At 41.0% G+C, this 20,693-nt stretch overlaps 1 protein-coding gene and 2 long non-coding RNA genes across 3 annotated transcripts; all 3 read left to right on the top strand.

The window, feature by feature from the left end:
* Nucleotides 1-975: 975 nt before the first annotated feature.
* On the top strand, nt 976-13,865 carry LOC116261199 (uncharacterized). Its single transcript, XM_050079604.1, has 4 exons — nt 976-1,339; nt 12,625-12,692; nt 13,157-13,228; nt 13,380-13,865. The coding sequence occupies exons 1-4, from the start codon at nt 976-978 to the stop codon at nt 13,515-13,517; spliced, it is 642 nt and encodes a 213-aa protein (XP_049935561.1). The 3' UTR covers nt 13,518-13,865.
* On the top strand, nt 4,069-6,647 carry LOC116261321 (uncharacterized). The gene is made up of 4 exons (XR_004174268.2): nt 4,069-4,463; nt 4,618-4,682; nt 5,196-5,264; nt 6,275-6,647. It is a non-coding gene; the product is annotated as an uncharacterized LOC116261321 (long non-coding RNA).
* A 3,017-nt stretch (nt 13,866-16,882) lies between the features above and the next one.
* Nucleotides 16,883-18,452, top strand: LOC126410414 (uncharacterized). Its single transcript, XR_007574347.1, has 3 exons — nt 16,883-17,017; nt 17,095-17,164; nt 18,184-18,452. It is a non-coding gene; the product is annotated as an uncharacterized LOC126410414 (long non-coding RNA).
* The last annotated feature ends 2,241 nt before the right edge of the window (nt 18,453-20,693 follow it).

The raw sequence follows: 20,693 nt of genomic DNA on the forward strand, positions 1-20,693 counted from the left end.
TTTAATCAACATATGAATGATTTCAAAGTGGTTGGAATTATAAAAAATCGAAAGGTTTTACATTTTAAACTTATGGATTTGAGCCGTTCAGTGCAAGCATTTTCACAAATATCGTTTTCGTGAAAATGGTAAAGTCTTTCTTCGGTATTTTTTATCGAAGTTAATTTCCTCAAAAAAGTCTGTTAAAAATCTTCAATAAAAAATGTAAAAATAGTAAAGGGTTCTAAACACTCAAAAGCCCAAAATTTTGTGCAAAAAATTGCAAAAATTTTTTTGTGAGATTTTACTGTTTTCAGAGTTTACCATTTTTCTAGAAAATCTTTGAAATCTCGCGATATCTGTGACAGTGCTTCCAAGTTTATCAGTAGTATTAGATTTCAAACAGCGCCCCTGAAATTCTGCAATCTTGTAATGGATGGTTTCGAACGTTTTAATTAATTAAGGCCAAAGTCATCCATGTAAACCACAGATGTCAATCGAATTTTCTTTTTTAGGAATAAACAACATAAATATTTTTCCAGCAGCAAGCAGAGAATTACTAGAACGATATAATAGATGTTTCCACTAACATGTAGACTCATGTCGTTAAATGAATGATTATCACAGGTCATGAATGATGGTTAAATTATTCGGTTTAAAGGAGGGAAATATATATTATCACGCAGTTATTTCGTGCAAATTACATTGTTTATTCTTATTCTCTCTCTCTCATCGTCTCCCTGTGTGTGTTTGAGAGTGGGCTTATGCAAGGAGATGCCTTGACTCCTTCCAATCTCATTCCCTGACCCAAAGAACACGAACTAATTAATTAATTGGCTCTTTCTATCTCTCTCTCCCTCTATCTGTGTGCCTGAGTGTGGAGCAGCGGACAGAGTCAAGGTCAAGCATCTAATCTAATGGCGATCCATCTCCTATACATTAAGTGCCCTCTGATCAACTCAAGGAAGGGAGAGAGGTTTCACAGATATCGAAACCATGGCAAGCCCATATGAGTGGATGGCTCCCCCGGTTGTTCAACACCCTGCCTGCCCATGCAAACCCCTCTCCCTCGTTCAAAGGCCGCCAACCCGTGATCTTGTACGCTGCAATGCCTGCAGTTTTCCGATCAGTGGCTTCCGTTACAACTGCGGCTCTTACAACCTCCACCCTTACTGTGCAGGCGTTTCCCCCCATCTCTACATTCAACATCCTCACCTCCCTGGCCGCCCTCACCTCGCCACCCTCATGTTCTTCCCTCCCTATCAGAATGGGCAATTCACCTGCAACATCTGCAGAAATTGGGGTTGCTCTCACTGGCTCTACCGTTGCACCGTCTGCAACGACTTCGACGCTCATCTAGGTACTGTCGCCTTTTCCTGATCGACGTCTACCCACTTGTTTGATTTCAGAAACAAATTTTTGATCTAACAGCTCCGAATTTGTTTTCGGCCCGTGGATCTGCTTGACGTTCGACTTTTTATTTTCTGTCCTCCTTTGATACATTAAAAGGTTGTGCGATCAATGCGGCGCAGCTTCAATTTCAAGTTCACCCTCAATATTACCTGCCAAGGAGTCCTGTAAGTTCATTTTTCCCTTCAGGAAGAAGGGAACGTTCTTCTCTCTATTTCTCTCTCTCGGGGTCACCAACTTAACGCATGAAACCCATTCCCTGTTCATTGCTGTCTGCCAGGTCTATGCACCTTATAATAGTGCTACTGGTGGTACCACATACGTCTCAACTCCCTCATCCGATCATTGGGTATGCATGCTTTTGATCTTGCATTTCTTTTCTACTCTCTCTCTTTCTCTTATGTTTGAATTTCGATTACAACAAAAGAAATTACATTAACCTTACAGCTTCTGGATTTCATCTATATGTAACGCTGACCGATCTAACGTGCATTGCAGAAAAAATTCGGGAAGTGTATGTGGGCTGTCATGCAGCTGGCGGATTTAGCCTTTGGTACTGGTGGTTTGATTAACCTTGGTTCCTCCCTCGTTCATAACCTGGATCTGCTGTCCGGCGCCGGGGGTCTCTTTGAGTTCTGACCAGCAGATGGAATATTCGGCGCTCCACAACGAATACGTTCTACAATTTCATTCGAGTCTGCACCAAGATTCTTGTGGCCTTTTCATGATGTGTAACCTTAATCAACTACAATACTCTTTTGTTGGTTTATCTGTGTTCTCCTCTCAACACTTGTTGAGAGCTGGTGATATTTTTGTACATTAACAGACGTACGTCGTTGCTGTGATTGGGTGTGATGGGCAGCAAGGGAGTAATTCAGAGATAGCATCAGCTACATTAGTTGATGTCTAACTGTTTTGTGCTGGAAAATTTATGGGGTGTACTTGCTTCTTGGACCTAAAATTTTCAGCATCCCGTCTTCGTCTGGCCACTGTTTTGTCTATTTTTGTAGGTCAATGATTCAAGTTTGAACAATGTTGGTGGATGCATGTAATGGATTTTGGGGAGATATTCACGTCATCAGAATGGGATGCACAAGCATTGATCAATAAGATGAATTAATAAGGTCCAATCTCATATTCCAGTATAGCTAAAGAGGATTGCCAAATTTCATTGCATCAATTCTTGGGAGGTTGAGCAAAAGTACCTCAATTATGACCAGTTGGTAGACCATGAGACGTCCCGGAACCCAAAACAGAACTGCATCTAAGTTATCTAAGTCAATTCATAGAAACCATGAAAGTCATGGTAGTCAGTAATAGCTAAGAGGTGATTGTTTGCAAAAAAATGATAATCAACCTTCTGTAATCTTTTAATTTCTTTTAAAATGCTCGCCCAACTGTCATTTTTATGCCGATCTCACTCCGGTCTTCTAAATGCAGGCAATCTACCTTATGGTGGGGCGGACGGAAAGTTGAAGTGGAGAGTGTTGGTACTGACCGCATATCGAATTCAGCACTGTCCATTGAGTGAAGCGTTTCATTTGGATTTGTAGGATGTAGCAGTATGGATGTCACCGCTTGATGATGTAAATAGGATTTCGTGAAACAACACGGCAATTTTAATGCTTCTGAATTCTTGCTTCTGCAAGATTGCGCTGCACATCCAAATAGATCAATTCGCCGGGAGGTTTCTATTACATTTGGATCATGAAAATCGCACCTGTAAACTTTGTAACTTCTATATGGTAGTCCCTCCAAGTAACTAATCTGCAGATCTTGTGCATGACACTATTGAAAGTATATAGGCTTTGTTTGAACGATTACACTATTGGGCCAAAGTTTATGAATAGTTTGTTTAGATACTCTATAATCTTAAGCAAAACAATCTCTCCCTCATGAATGAGACAGAAAAAGTGAGACATTGACGCCTTAATGAAGCAACTTATATATAGGAAAAAGAGAATCATTAGTTAGAAATAAATGAGATATACCGAGTTTCACGTAAACTAAGCCCTTCAGTTTGTCTACAGAAATGGTGGGATACATTTTCCAATCGACTCACAAAATCCATGGGCCACATTTATGATCCATGAACCATTTTCCATCCTTTGCAACCAAACAAATTTTCTACTTTTCTTTTTTTTTTTTCCTTCTTTTTAATTAGTTAACCAAACAAATGATTAATTGTTCAATCCTTTTCTCTTCTCTAATTAATGGGTCAACAAAGTAAGCATCGCCAAAACCAAAAAAAGAAAAAACAAGTCTAGAATTCACTCGAAAGACACCCGACTCCGTTTGTTATCGTTTCTTCCTAGTAAGAAGTGTTGGAAATTAAAGTTCAATCCACTGCCTTCTGATGGGGGTGAGATTGAGTTCCGCCGCTAGTTTCTCCATTTAATGAAGTTGGACCAATAATTGGCCCATTTGCTTTCCCTATTCTTTTTTCTATCCCTCCCTCGTGTGTTTGCCAGTGGACCAAGTCAACTCAACTGAAGCCAAATCCTCTCAACTAATTCAAGCCAATCTCTTTCCCTGACCCATAGAGCAGGCACTAATGAATTCAGTAGCTCTCTCTATCTCTCTGTGCGTCTGCGTGTGGACCAGCAGACAGAGTCAAGCTCAAGCATCTAATCTAATGGCGATGCATCTCCTATCAATTATAAGCAAGCGAGGAATCATCCCAGGGAAGGGGGAGATCGATCGAAACGATGGCAAACGCATATGCGTGGAGGGCTCCCCACCTTGTTCAACACCCTGCCCGCCCGTGCAGTAACCTCTTCCTCTTTCAACATCCGCCAACTCATCCTCCTGTCCGCTGCAATGCCTGTGATTTTCCCATCACTAGCGGCTTCCGCTACAACTGCGGCTCTTACAACCTCCACCCGTACTGCGCGGGCATTGGCCCCTATCTCTACATTCAACACCCTCACCTCCCTGGCCCCCTCACCTCTTCACCCTCATCTTCTCCCCTCCCTATCCGAATGGGCAATTCACCTGCGACATCTGCAATTATCCGGGTGGCTCTCACTGGCTCTACCGCTGCACCGTCTGCAATGGCTTCGACGCTCATTTAGGTACTCTCTTCTTCCAATTTCCTGATCGACGTCTACCCACTTGTTCAATTTCAGAAGCAAATTGTTGATCTAACATCTCCTAATTTGTTTTTGGCGAGCTGCATCTGCTTGACCTTAAATTTTTGTTTTCTGTCTTCCTTTGATCAATTGAAAGGTTGTGCGATCAAGGCGGCGCAGTTCCAGTTTCACCCAGCTCCATATTGCCCGCCACTGGCTCCTGTAAGTTCATTTTTCCTTTCAGGAAGAAGAGAACGTTCTTTTCTCTCTCTCGTTTCATCACTAACTTAACGCATGAAAACCATTACCCCGTTCTTTCGGGAGCTCGCGGTACGTGCAGCCTCCGTTTGCCATAGACACATATACGCCACGGGCATCGACCTTCTATGGACATTCTCCGATGCATATGTCGACCATGCCTAAATATTCGTCCAATTTATATTTTAATGGGTAATTTGACTCTCCAATTTGCTTCAACATTCATGAAACACTAAGCAGATTATAAGAGTCTTGAAGATTTATGAATCTTCCGCAATGTTTAAGCAGCAGATTCACGCATTCACTTAGTGTATTTATAGTCGCACATATTCATAAGACATTCACTTAGAGTCTTTACAGTCAGACACGCTGCATCTAGTCATGAAACAGGCGACACATGCCAGTCGAACTGTGTTTTGCTTTTAATTTGAATGTCTCGTTTTCATTTTTATAGCGATCTCATTTGCTTTCTGCCAGGTCTATCCACCTTATAATGGTGGTGGTGGTGGTACCGCATACGCCTCAACTCCCTCATCCGATCGCTGGGTATGCATGCTTCTGAACTTGCGTTTCTTTTCTACTCTCTCTCTTTCTCTATTATGGTCGAATTTCGATTACAACAAAAGGAATTACATGAACCATAAAGGAATTTCATTTAACTTGTTTGAAAATTTTCTGAAAACCCTGAGGCCATAAAAAAAAAAAAATTCTTTCAAGCTTCTCAAATAAGCCCTTGTTTTTTATTTTTTTCATTCTCATCCTCGGTTTCGCTCTCATGCCATCGACCGTCGACCGCCATATGGAAACCAGTTTTACTGGCGGCCTGCAACCGAGGATGATGGAATGAACCCAACGACATCTTCTTACCCTCAGACACTACAGTAAAACCAAGTTGGCCGTTTTACCGGCGACCGGTCGTCGACCTCCTCCCTCTCTCAATCATTGGCTCCTCTCTCTCTTCGTGGTTTGCCAGTTCTCTTTTTCAAGTTTTTTTAACACCTAAAAAGAAGAACTGCCGGAGCAGTGAAGCCATTGCAACGGTCTTTTTTTTTCTTTTTTTGGTTTGAGATTTTTCGTCCCACCCTTTGAGATCTGACGAGAATTCCCAAAACAAAGCTCTTTAACAGACAAAAATTTCATCAGGAAGAAATTTCAATGTTCGAATTTTATTTCCCTTTCTATAATAAATTTCCACGCCATGCGGGCCTTTACGGTCGACTTGCATTACAACAAAAGGAATTGCACGAATCTTGTAGCTTCTGCATTTCATCTACACGTAAAATTTTGAAGAGTTTTGTCTCCTTTTTGAGGATTCATGATGAGGTTTGAACCGATGACCGCCAAATTCGAATAGGATCTGGCTGATTCGATGGCCGGATCAAGAGAGCCATAATTCTCTCTATTTATTTAAAAAGTTACCATGTGGTGTTTTTTTAAATTGATTTTTGATAGTTTTGACTGGTTCGCAACGGATTAAGCCGCCGGCTCTCCAAACCTTGCCAATTGGATTCAGAAACCGATTTTAATAACACTGAGCGGTTCGACTTGCATCGCAGATAAAAATCGGCAACTGTAATTGGGTTGTGGGGCGGCTAGGAGGTCTGGGTACTACAGCTAGCCTGATTAACATTGGCTCAACTCTCATTGAAACACTGAATCAGCTGTCGGGCGGCGGAAGTATCTTGAGTTTCTGAATAGCAGATGGAATATACAGCGATCCTCATCGACTAAGTTCTGCGGCTTCACTCGAGTCCGTAGCCATATGTGCGTGGCCTTTTCATGATGTGTAACCTCTTTAAGACTTTCTCGTTGGTTTGGTTTACTTGGCCTGTTGAATTTTATTAGAACTTTCAAGTTTGCTTGAATCCTTGCTTCTAAATAAATCCTATTAAAATATTTCAAATAAAACAAATTTAAAATTCATATGTACATATGTATCACGGAGCATAACGAACGAAGCTGGTTGGCACCTAAGAATTTAGGTCTTTAGCTCAATTTTCATGGATGTTATGCTTTTGGATGTTAAAGGTGGTGGATGTTGAGGTAGTAGAACATAACATTTAAGTTAAAGTGTGCACCTATGCAATTACTAACACCGACGCAGCTCAAAGCTTAAAAGACAAGCAAATGAGAGGGCTTTGGACCCTCATTCCAAATGATAGGGGTGAACCTCTTCGTTCACCTGAATTTATGTGTGCGATAAGTTTAACTGGCACTCCTCAAGAAATAAGTCGATGTGGTTGTGTAGTAGACTATCGAGGCTGGGGTACAGAAATCCTTACAGTTAATAGCATAAAGAATGAATTTTCTGAAATAAATTCCTCGTTTGTTCAAATTATGGATTCAACCCGATTGCATGCCTTCATAGTCGATTGGTCCAGTGGATATGGTTCGCAAGGCCTGCTTGATGCCAAAAACAAATTTGCGGTGATTCTGAAATTCACGTTGAGCATGGTCGAATCAAAGTTGATCAGCAATGGCCTATCTCAAAATATTAGGTGACGTTTATTATTTCTGGAAGTGATTTACTTGTTAGTATAAAGGTTTTAACACGGTTAAACAAGCGATTTACCTGTCTGTATAAACCTCAAGGTTAGCCAAACAACCTTAGTGGTAAGAATTCAATGTTAGAAAAAAAAAAAAACAGAGTTATTTCTCTTTCTCTGATGGTAGCGCAGCCAGTTTGGTTGGATGGCGCCACGTCCTTAGTTCAATTCTTTAGAAGGTGCAATCTTGATGGCATTGATGGATCTTGAACTTAAGATTAGAAGTGCTCTTGTTCCTCTTTTTTTCCCATCTTTTTTTTCTTTCTCTTACACACATACAAACACACACACGTTGAATCTTACATTCAAGGTAATGAAATACAACTTTATCTTACAATTTATAATTTATGCATACCTTTTTGCACACACGCCTGTGTGTGTATATGTATGAGCTGTTGCCACACCCACACCAAAGATTTTCAGAGTGCCAAATCTGCACCTCTGTGAGATGGGACAGCTACGAGTTGGTCTTTCTTGTCTTGACTAAATAGTTGAAAAAAGAAGGGCAATTTGGATGGATGCATTAAAGGACCAAGAAAGAGACATAGGGTTGCTGCATCTACCATAGCCTTACCCCTGGACAAAGAATGACAGAATATTCCTAACCTGCTGTCGAAAAGCTAAGAAACCATTCTAAAAGATGCAATCCAACTGCCACTATGCTAGTTTATTGAGAGATGAATATAATAAAATAATCACGCCCTCTCAAAATGGGACAGTTCTACCTGCCTTAAGAGCATTAGCATGGATGTCAAATATAACATGATCAACTCTTTCACATGGGTGGAGGACGATCGAAGAAACTTTTACTATCTTACATTCCTGCCTCCCATGCCAGGCATGTATGTTTCCTTAGCACTTGCTATGGGGACCAGGACCACCGTCTAGAGCTCAATTAGATTCCTGATTTGTTTTGATGGACAATGTTCAAACACAAGAAGATTTGAAGAAATGGGTTTTACAACTTACATCATATTACTCTCTTTGTCAGCAGGATGAAAAATACACTCGACACTTGTTTTGGTACTGCAGCAAGTTTCAGCTCTCTTTCTTGCTACATGAAGAACTCCTGCACCAAACTGCGTCCATTGGATCCGTTGCTGGAAATTTATTATTTGGTGACTCAGATCTAAAAGGCGGAGACTTGTCAGGAAGATATGGTTGTTTGTCTTTTGCTGGTTGACTTGGATTATTCAATCATTCTGCCCTTCCATTCATGGTTCAAACTGAGGTTTATCTCATCATAAGAGCTAACCACCATCGCTATTTGATTAATTTGTTACAGTCTCTTGTGTTTCCACTTAACTTCTGGTTTAAAGTTTATTGTTCCCCTATCAACACTCGTTGGGAGCAGATGATATTTTGCACATTGACTTCATTTAATTAAGTTCTCTCTTCTCTCTCTATGTGTGTATAGGCCTGGGCGCCGGGCCGCCTCCAGGTACCTGGTACCCGGCCCGGTTCGAGCCCGGGTCCAGGTACTTGTTTTACCTTATCGGGCTTTAACTCGCTGTGACCAGCCCGGCCCGACATCATAACGGGCCGTTAGGTCGATAATGGATTCGTCGATTTAAAATTTTTACGAAATGCATTTAGGGATTTAGGGTTTTGCTGTGCGTTGGGTAGGCCTTGGCGCCACCACCATCGTCGCACCGCCGGTCTGCCACCGGCACCGCCGACCTCCAGTCCACCACCGGCGTGCAGGACTATTGGACTAACAAGGTTGGGGGCACTTTTCACCTCCCATCGACGCAGGTAAGATCAGCCCCAAATGCCATCCACTGCTTCAAAACGATTCATTACAAATCATTTCTTTTTTGTGGATCGACTCTCCATTGTACAATTGATGATGTTGGGGTCCAGGTTGGAAGGGAAAGTGGCGATCATGACGAAAGGAGTGAGAAGGATCGGGTAGCTTCCTCTACTACCACTGTCGACCTCGCCTCACCCGCATCGGCCTCCTCGACATCATTTTCAACAACGCGGGAGTGAGCGGTGTGGGGGATCGCCGTGACATCCGGAAGGTCGACCTGGACGGATTCTGGATGATTTTCACCGTCAATGTCACGACGTCTTTTTGGGATAGACCCTGCCCGGCCCGGTAGTTAACAAATGGGCCGGGTCGGGCTTCGGACGTGGGTGACCAGACCCGGCCCAGCCCGGTACCCGGCTCGGCCCGGCCCGATAATAGTCAGGCCGGTACCCGGCTTAACTATACATCCACGGATGGTGGCATGCATTTTCCGACTCACAAAAGCAATTGGGCACATGCATGATGCAGAAAACAAACTTGTTAATTCATGGCTTCCAGGTCCCGATCAGACTGGGAGGAGACGTTGCCTCGATGAAGGCTTGCAAACTTTTTTTCAAGCAGAGGAATGCTCAGAAGGGATGGCCGACGTTTTTTCCATCCGCGCTAGGGGCTCTACATAGAATGACTCATTCTTCATGACAGCACTCAATTCAATCCAGAAAGATGGGTTCCATCCCCTGAGCAGAAGTGTATTGTGCTTGCAAACAATAACTGGATATGAAACATCTATCTTGGAACTGCTTAATTATGGATCAACTATTTGCATTAACATGAAAGATTCCTACAGTTGAGATCAGACCAGTGTCATAGAATGAAAAGAACGCAAGAAAATGGTAAAAAACAAGTTAGCGGAAAAAAGGGGAAAAAAAAGACATTTTTTTTAACACCAAAACCAAAAAAAAAAAAACGAGAAGAAAAGAACAACACTTTACTGTATTATACCGGAAGTCGGTCATCTTGGTGCACAAGTACATCATCGCCCTCACCAGTACTTTCCTTTATATATATATAAAGGGAATTCTTTTTATGTACTATTCATTACTTTTCCGGTGAACCGCTGCTCGAAGGCATGATGTGCCCTGATAAGGCATTCATCGAATGGGTCACTCAGAAAGCTAAGAGATGAGAGAGCGGGGATGAGCCCAATCTCGCACTGATGGCAAGAGATGGGAGAGCTTTCCTCCAATCGATCGTTACAACATAGCTGACAACTTTTAATCTGTGGATGATCATATGATTCTGATCACTGCTCTTGTTCTAACACCTACTTTTGAGAATCAAGGTTTTTGAATCTTATCTTCTTTGCCATTAACGCTGAGAGAGCATGGACCGGTTGCTTACACATAGCTATTGCAGATGAAGCCTGAAGGCTATTCCATCCATCTAACAGAGTGTTAAGTATGTAGCTGCTATCTCGGTTGGCGTCACAGGCGATGTTTGTTGTACTATATGTAGTCGATATTATGTTCTTGTGTATCCTTGTTCACGTCCTTGGCGTTATCCCATTGGACTGAATTTCAGCTGTCATCTCGTCTCCCTTGCAGATGCACCTGATCATAAGAAAGGTCACAAACACATCAACTCTAAACCCTTTCCTTTCTATGTCCATTTGCTCTTCCTCCACCCTCCTCTCTGTCTCCCTCTCACCACCTCGCTCGATCTCTCTCCCCTCTCACCACGACGCAGTAGTAATGGTCAAGTGGATCTGAGATCAATAATTAAGAAAGTTGTCTTTAAAAAAAAAAACCCAACTTTGATTTTCGTCATAATCCTTGGCTTGCTTCCATTTTCCTTTATAGGAGCGTAGCTCTTCGGGGCACTCGCTGAACAAGGGTTTGAAACTAATGCATATAACGTCTTAAATCTGTTTGCTCCCCCAATTTTATAGAAGAGGGTCAAATTACTGAATTTCATTCAGATTGACTGAACTTTCAATCTTAAAAGACTACACAGTAGATGTAATCTCTTATCTAACAGTCGCTAGTGAAAAATAACTCTGGTATCAAGAAATTAAAAAAAGTAATTGTGTATCGTCATCCACAACTACAATTTAATCGTATTAGTGACTGAGTAGTGCCCCTCCGCCAGAAAATAACTCCGGCATTGTTGTCCCAGTTACATCATGGCCTACTAAAATAACCGATCTCTCAATAATAAATGGTGCTTGGTGGACATCTTGCAAGTTGCAACTGCGTCTAGGATCGTTTCTGGCTGGTTGGCTCTTTCTCTGTCGATATATATAATGAGATTGCTCAGAAATTTTACCAACTGTTGGAAAGTTCAATCCACAGTCTATTTGGCCCGCAAGTCTTCCATTAAAAACGGAGTTCTGTTTCCATAGCCTTCACATGATGTCGTCGGTCGCTGGTTGCTTCGTTTTGGACCAACAATTGGCTGAAGCCCCATTTTTTACTCACAAGAATATCTTTCATAGAAAAAATTGCAGCTGTCAACTTACTCAACTTTTAAATTGCTAAAAGAATCCAACCTTTTAAAAGCTTTTTGTTATTTGTCCACCTTTCAAAAATTAATATTAACCATCAACAAACAATCATTATATGGGCATTAATTAGCGATGGTTTATCGGAATTTGTTTCTTAGGAATAAACCACATATAATATTTTTTCCATCACAAAACAGAGAATTAGTAGAACCACATATAGATGTTTTAAGTAACATGTAAGCTCTTGTTGCTAAGTGCATGAGAATTCATCAATCACCTATTAATTTAAGATGAATTTGAACCGAACTCCAAGAATTTACCTTAATTTAAAAGCTTGCTCAATTATTTCGTGCAAATTACATTGGTCAACTGAAGCCATCCTCCCAACTAACTCATGGAAATGCCTTTACTCCTTCCAGTCTCTTTCCCTGACCCACGAAACATGCACTAATTAATTAGCTCTCTTTATATGTGTGTGTGTGTGGAACGGCGGACGTAGTCAAGCACAATCATCTAATCTAATGGCGATCCTTCTCCTGTAAATTGAGTGCCCGCTGATCATCCCAAGGAAGGGAGAGAGGTCTACTCGAAACGATGGCAAGCGCATATGAGTGGATGGCTCCCCCCGTTGTTCAACACCCTGCCTGCCCATGCAAACCCCTCTCCCTCGTTCAAAGGCCGCCAACCCCCGATCTTGTCTGCTGCAATGCCTGCAGCTTTCCGATCAGTGGCTTCCGTTACAACTGCGGCTCTTACAACCTCCACCCTTACTGTGCAGGCATTCCCCCCCATCTCTACATTCAACATCCTCATCTCCCTGGCCCCCCTCACCTCGCCACCCTCATGTTCTTCCCTCCCTATCAGAATGGGCAATTCACCTGCAACATCTGCGGAAAATGGGGTGGCTCTCACTGGCTCTACCGTTGCACGGTCTGCAACAACTTCGACGCTCATCTAGGTACTCTCGCCTTTTCCTGTTCGACGTCTACCCACTTGTTTAATTTCAAAAGCAAATTGTTGAGCTAAGAGTTCCGAATTTCTTTTCGGCCCGCTGGATCTGCTTGATGTTAACTTTTTATTTTCTGTCCTTTGATACATTAAAAGGTTGTGCGATGAATGCGGCGCAGCTTCAATTTCAAGTTCACCCTCAGTATTACCTGCCAACGACTCCTGTAAGTTCAATTTTCCCTCCAGTCCTGAAGGGAACGTTCCTCTCTCTCTCTCTCTCAAACTCGCTCTCTCTTGGTCACCTACTTAACCCAAAAGAAGCTCCGGTTACTTACTGTACAGGCTCCGTTTGCCATAGACAAGGGTAACTAGCTTCTTTAAACATTGTCCGTTGCATATGTCGTTTATACCTAAATAGTCTCTGAATTTATATTCTAATCGGTTGTTTGGCAGTAAGGATATATAGAGATTGCTTGATGAGTCTCTTGAATTTGCGGACAAATTGAGAAAGGTTCATAAAACATTAAAATAAATTCACTAGATTCACGGGACAGAATATCCTCACAGCCAAATTACCCCTTACATATATATGTAGGGGTCATCAAAGACATGCCAGCCAAACTGTATTTTGCTTTCAATTTCAATGTCTAGTTTTCAATTTTATAACCATCTCATTGCTGTCTGCCAGGTCTATCCACGTTATGATAGTGGTGGTGGTGGTGGTACCGCATACCCCTCAACTCCCTCATCCGATCCCTGGGTATGCATGCTTCTGATCTTACATTTCTTTTCTACTCTCTCGCTCTGTTATGGTCGAATTTCGATTACAGCAAAAGGAACTACATGAATCTTATAGCTTCTGAATTTCATCTATATGTAACGCCGATCGATCGATCTAACGTAAATTGCAGAAAAAATTCGGGAAGTGTATGTGGGTTGTACGGCTGGCAGAGTTAGCCCTTGGTACTGGTGATTTGGTTGACCTTGGTTCCACCCTCTTTGATAACATGGATTTGCTGTCGGTTGCCGGGAGTCTCCTGAGTTGCTGAACGGCACAGAATATTCAGCAGTCCACATCGAATACGTTCTACTGTGTTCTCCTCTTAACACTAGTTGAGAGTTGGTGATATTTTAGCACGTTGGCTTTATTTTAATTAATCTCTCTCTCTCTCTCTCTTTGGGGTGTCATCCTCCTTTTGTGGCTGGATGATGGTGCCATTTCGTCCTTTCAATCACTCCCCCTCTCTTATGTCGTTTTTCTATAAATTGTATTGTATATTTGATCTTTTTGTTTTGTCTTGTGGCTTGTTATTGTAACTAGAAACTTCTTGTCTCTAAATTTCTGTATTAGGGGACTTCTTGTGCCCAAATTTTGATATAAATTCTTAGTTTATGGACTCTCACTCTCTCTCTCTCTTTCTGCCAATGGACCAAGTCAAGAAGCTCTCCCTTCATCGCTCTCCCTCCCTCCCTTCCTCGCTCTTCAAGAAGCCATGGAATGAATTTGGTACTGCTTTCAGTATTCTCATTCCGTGGCCCACAGCAGTAATTAGCTCTGATCTCTTTTCTCTCTTTATATCTCAACCCACAAGCTAACCTCTACTGCCTCTCCTTAAATACCTTTTGACAATCCCAACAACAGACAAAGGCCTTAAATTCACACATCGAAATTCACGGTAAAATCCAGGGCAATCAAACGGGTCGTCCTGATTCGCCTCGATGAAGGCATGTAAACTATTATTCGAGCATAGGTGTGCTCAGAAGGATGTTAGACGTTTCTTTCCTGCGTGCTAAGGGTTGTACATGTAATGGCTCACTCTTCTTGACAACAGTCAACTCAATCTAGAAAGGTGGATTCCATCCCCTGAGCAGAATTGTATTGTGCCTATGTATTTTCAAAATTTTTACATTTTATTTTTAGTTTTTTAACTTCTAAAAAAAATTAGCTGGTAGAAAGTGTGTAGGAACATGGTCTTTAGATCCATTTGGGCAATAATCTCCGACTTTTTAAGGTGGTGGGGTACATATCTAAATGGAAAGGTATATCACTTATGCCGACACAACTTAAAGACCCTAAATATAAACAGAATGGGAGGATTTCGAGCCTTGTTCCAAGTGGTTGGGATGAACCTCTCGTTCACCCCAATACTTACATTTTAGCTGGCACTCCTCAAGGGATCAGCAGATCTGTTTGTGTATTAGACTATCGAAGATGACATATAAAAATCCTTATAGTTAATAGCATTAAGCATGAATTTTCTGAAATACATTAATTCTTCGTTTGTTGAAATTATGGATTCAACCCGATTGCGTGCATACGTAGTGGATTGGTCGACTGGATATGGTCCGTGCTGCCTGATTGATGCCAAAAACAAATTTGAGGTGAATCTGATATCCAGGCTGAGCATGGTCTAACAGCCCCCCAACTTACTTGGTTTGTTTTATTCGTGACTAACAAAATGGGCTGTTATAAACCCAGTTTTGGTCAGGCGCCCTTCCTGCCATCAAATACTGGGGCCATTTGTAAAACAATTCTCCGTATATAAAAGAAAAGGTTGCACTCTTGTAGAACGATTCAGGCAATCTATCGTCTTCATGCTCCAAATTTCCAGTTCGAATCGCATCATATACGGGCCACTGGAATCTTTAGAATAATCGATGGTGATGTTGAAAGTCGGGCAATTTCGAGTTCAAGGGTCTTGACTTTGGATGGTGATGTTTTTGAGTTTCAGAATATTAAAAAATGTATAACAATTCAGGTGCCAAGTTATCTTAATAAATGAGAAATGAATGACGGTGATGTTGGTAGTGGTGAGATTTTATCGATGAATAGCCGAATTTGCAGAGATTTTGTCAAGAACGCAACTTTGTCTTATTATACCCGAAGACTTGACCACAATGGTGATAGTCTTGTGTGGTTCGCATGAGGAAACGATGCTAGGGAAGACCTGGTTGGCCATCATGGCGTTCAAGTACATCAATAAGTTATATGAATGTATAGATATAAACCAAAATGTCGACCCGGAAGAACTAGTTAAATATATTTTAACAGACGGACGTCGTTGCTGTGATTGGGTGTGATGGGCAGCAAGGGAGTAATTCAGAGATAGAATCAGCTACATTAGTTGATGTATAATATATATATATGCCTGTTTTGTGCTGGAAAATTTAAGGGGTGTACTTGCTTCTTAGACCTAAAATTTTCAGCATCCCGTCTTCGTCTGATCACTGTTTTGTCTATTTTTGTAGGTCAACGATTCAAGTTTGAACAATATTGGTTGATGCATGTAAAAGATTTTGGGGAGATATTAACGTCATCAAAATGGGATGCACAAGCATTGATCAATACGATGAATTAATTAGGTCAAATCTCATATTCCAGTATAGCTAATGCGCATGAGGATTGCCAAATTTCATTGCATCAATTCTTGGAAGGTTGAGCAGAAGCACCTCAATTATGACCAGTTGGTAGACCATGAGGCGTCCTTGAACATAAATGTTTTCAATCTCCACCATGGCCAACATGAACCCAAAACAGAACTGTATCTAAGTGATCTATGTCAGTTCATATGAAACCATGAGAGTCATGGTAGTCAGTAATAGTCAAGAGGTGATTGTTTGCAAAAAAACGATAATCAACATTCTGGATCTTTTCATTTCCTTTAAAAGGCTCTCCCAATTTTCATTTTTATGCCGATCTGACTCCGGTCTTCTAAATGCAGGCAATCTACCTTATGGGCCACATTTATGATCCATGACTTTAAGGTCTCGATCAAACGGGTAGAGGACAAGTCCAATCTTCATGAATTGCGTGGATAAAGGCATTTAGACTTTTCAAAGATATATGGAAACGCATCTCTGGAATTCATTAGCTTCCAGAGAATTGTTTGTGAGGATCTAATCCCTTTCACTCTAAGAACCCCGAATGGCTTATTTTTTATGGCAGCATTCAAACTCAGTTTGAATAGAAAGGTGAGCCTAAATCTACTGAATAGAAGTGTGTTTGCCTTCAACAGGAATAGCATATGAAATTAAAAGTAACCGAAATGGAAGTGGCAGTGGCAGTGGCAGCAACCGAAGAAGTAGTGCTGGTGAAGTTCCTCCGATTGAAATCATTAATTAAGAAAGTTTCATTTGAAACACTACTTAATTTAGTTTTGGTCATAATCCCAGATTACTTTGTGTTTTTTATTTTTCTTTTTAGAAGCCCGAAGATCAGTAATCTCCTTATGGATGGTCCGAATGTTTTGATCACTTAAGGCCAAAGTCATTCATGCTAACCGCACATGCACCGATTCGTTTTAGATTAAAACTAATTAATGACTCAACAAAGTTCTTGGCGGTTGTTCAACTGTCAGATGTGAGGTTTTCTTATAATTGTGTTTCAGAGTAGACATCGTCAAAACCAAAAAAAGAAAAAATAACTCTATAGAATTCACTTGAAAGACACCCACCGCTCGGCAACTCCGTTTGTGATCGTTTCTGCCTCTATAGTGTCTCTATAGTCGCATCTTTACAGTCAGACACCCTGCATCTAGTCATGAAACAGGTCTGTCGAACTGCATTTTGCTTTCAATTTGAATGTCTCGTTTTCATTTTTATAGCGATCTCATTGTTGTCTGCCAGGTCTATCGACCTTATAATAGTGGTCGTGGTGGTACCCGCATACGCCTCAACTCCCTCATTCGATCCCTGGGTATGCATGCTTCTGATCTTGCATTTCTTTTCTACTCTCTCTCTCTCTCTCTCTCTCTCTGTGAGGGTCGATGGTCGAATTTCGATTACAACGAAAGGAATTACATGAACCGTAAATGAATTTCATTTAAATTGTTTGAAAATTTTCTGAAAATCCTGAGGCCATAAAGAAAATTTCTTTCAAGCTTTTCAAATACCCCTTGTTGTTGTTGTTGTTCTTGTTGTTTTTTTTTTTCTCATTCTCATTCTCGGTTTCGCTCTCATGCCATCGACCGTCAACCGACATGGGGAAACCAGTTTTGCTGGCGGCCTGCAACCGGGGCATGATGAAATGAACACGACGACATCTTCTTACTCTCAGACACTACAAGAAAACCAACTTGGCCGTTTTACTCGAGACCGGCGACCGGTCGTCGACCTCTCCCTCTCTCGGTCATTGGCCCCTCTCTCCCTTCGCCGTTTGCCGGTTCTCTCTTTCAGTTTTTTTAACACCTAAAAAGAACTGCCGGAGCAGTGTTTTTCCGGTGAAGCCATTGGAAGGGTCCTTTTTTTTTTTTTGAGATTTTTAGTCTTCAAAAAATAAAGCTCTTTAACAGACAAAAACGTCATCTTAGTTTGATAAAATTAAGATTGAATTTCGATTTTCAAATTTTATTTCCCTTTCTATAATAAGTTTCCACGCCATACGGGCCTTTACGGTCGGAATTACATGAATCTTGTAGCTTCTGAATTTCATCTATAAGTAAAATTTTGAAGAGTTTTGTCTCCTTTTTGAGGGTTCATGACGAGGTTTGAACCAATGACCGCCAAATTTGAATGGGATCTGGCTGATTATGGCCGGATCAAGAGAGCCACAATTCTCTTTATTTATTTAAAAATTTAATATTTGGTCTTTTTTTTAATGGATTTTTGATAGTTTTGACTGGTTTGCAACGGATTAACCGGCCGGTTCTCCAAACATTGCCAATTAGATTCAGGAGCCGATTTTAATAACACTCAGCGGTTTAACTTGCATCGCAGATGAAAATCGGGAACTGTAATTGGGTTGTGGGGCGGCTAGGATGTCTGGGTACTACAGCTAGCCTGATTAACATTGGTTCAACTCTCATTGAAACACTGAATCAGCTGTCGGGCGGCGGAAGTATCTTGAGTTTCTGAATAGCAGATGGAATGTACAGCGATCCACATCGACTAAGTGCTGCAGTTTCACTCGAGTCTGTAGCCATATGTGTCTGCCCTTTCCATGATGTGTAACCTTAATCACTCTTTCGTTGGTTTAGTTTACTTGGCTGTGCACGTGTTGACTTTTATTAGAACCTTCAAGTTTGCTTGAACTCTTGCTTCTAAATAAATTCTATTAAAATATTCCAAATAAAACAAATTTAGAATTCATATGCATATATGTGTTGCAGAGCATAACCAAGCTGGTTGGGGAATTTAGGTCTTTCGTTCAATGCTCATAAGTGTTATGCTCTTGGATGGCCTGTAAGAATTCAGATCTTTGGTTCAATTCTCATGAGTGTCATGTTCTTAGATGTTAAGGTAGTGAGACACAACATTTAAGTTAAAGGGTACCGATGCAGCATTTCAAGGCTTAAAGGCCAGGGAATGAAAAGGGTTTTGGGGTCTCATTCCAAATGGTTGGGATGAACCTCTTCATTCCGATGAATTTATGTGTGCGTAAGTTTTAACTGCACTCCTCGAAGGAATAAGTCGATGTGCTTGTGTATTAGACTATCGAGGCTGGCGTACAGAAATCCTTACAGTTAATAGTATAAAGAATGAATTTTCTGAAATAAATTCCTCGTTTGTTCAAATTATGGATTCAACCCGATTGCATGCCTACATAGTCGATTGGTCCAGTGGATATGGTTCGTAAGGCCTGCTTGATGCCAAAAAAAAAATTGCGGTGATTCTGAAATTCACGTTGAGAATGGTTGAAGCAAAGTTGATCCCCCTGTCTGTATAAACCTCAAGGTCAACCAAGCAACCTTGGTGGTAAGAATTTAATGTTAGGAAAAAAAAAGAAAAAAAAAGAGGTCTCCCTCTCTTCCTCTTATGGGTAGCGCAACCGGTTGGGTTAGATGGCACCACGTCTTTAGTTCAATTCTTTAAAAGGTGCTATCTTGATGTCAGTAAGTTGAACGTGGGGTGTCATATGGATGTTAAGTAGACCAGTTCTTGTCTGTTTCTTTTCTCCATCTTTTTTTGTTTCTCTCTCTAACAGACATACAAAAACACACGCGCTGGATCTTACAAGGTAATGAAATACAACTTTATCTTTCAATTTATAATTTATGGATACCTTTCTGCACACACGCCTGTGTGTGTGTGTATATGTATGAGCTGCTGCCACACCCACACCAAAGATTTTCAGAGTGCCAAATCTGCACCTGTGTGAGATGGGACAGCTACAAGTTGGTTTTTCTTGTCTTGACTAAATAGTTCAAAAATGAAGGGCAAAATTATAGTTTAAACCAGACAAACAATAATTTAGATTGAACAACAAAAAAGTCAATTTGAATGGATGCATTAATTCCTTAAACAAGTTTCAATAAAATTAGTGGACAATCGAGGAGAGTGAACAGGACAATCACTCTCTCTCTCTCCCTCTCTCACCCTGTCGCTCTATCGCTTGTTTAATGCAAACATAGATTTGCAACGTGCAACAGCGACTATTTTCAATAGCCCACTTCGTACTTTTGCTTGTCATTTGCAAACATAGATGTGGTTTTGACAATTCCTCTACATGTAGCCTCACTCTTACCTATTCCCAATATCTTCAAGGACGTTTCTTCAATTATTCTACAACGATCCACCTTCAGAATCAAGAAAGAGACATAGGGTTGCTGCATCTACCATAGTCACTCGTGGACAATGAATGACTGAATATTCCTGACTTGCTGTTGAAAAGCTAAGAAACTATTCTTAAAAGATGCAATCCAACTCCCACTGTGCTAGTTTATTGAGGGATGAATACAATAAAATAATCACGCCCTCTCAAAATGGCGCAGTTCTACCTGCCTTAAGAGCATTAGCATGGATGTCCGTTTGGACTCAATTTTAACAAGGTTTCTCTCATTCCATAATATTATATAATCAACTCTTTCATGGGTGGACGACAATCGAAGAAACTTTTACGTGTATGTTTCCTTAGCACTTGCTATGGGGACCAGCCGACCAGGGCCACCGTCTAAAGCTCAATTAGATTCCAGATTTGTTTTTGATGGACAATGTTCGAACACAAGAAGATTTAAAGAAATGGGGTTTACAACTTACATCATATTACTTTCTTTGTCAGCAGGATGAAAAATCCACTCGTCACTTGTTTCGGCACTGCAGCAAGTTGCTGGAAATTTATTATTTGGTGCAAAGCATATACATAGATCTAAAAGGCAGAGACTTCTCTCGAAGATATGGCTGTTTGTATTTTGCTGGTTGACTTGGATTATCCAAAGTCATATATATTCTTTTTAGGAATGCAACATACAATCATTCAGCCCTTCCATCCATGGTTCAAACTGAGGTTT

This window comes from Nymphaea colorata, chromosome 9 (genome assembly GCF_008831285.2).
Source record: "Nymphaea colorata isolate Beijing-Zhang1983 chromosome 9, ASM883128v2, whole genome shotgun sequence".
Taxonomy (NCBI): domain Eukaryota; kingdom Viridiplantae; phylum Streptophyta; class Magnoliopsida; order Nymphaeales; family Nymphaeaceae; genus Nymphaea; species Nymphaea colorata.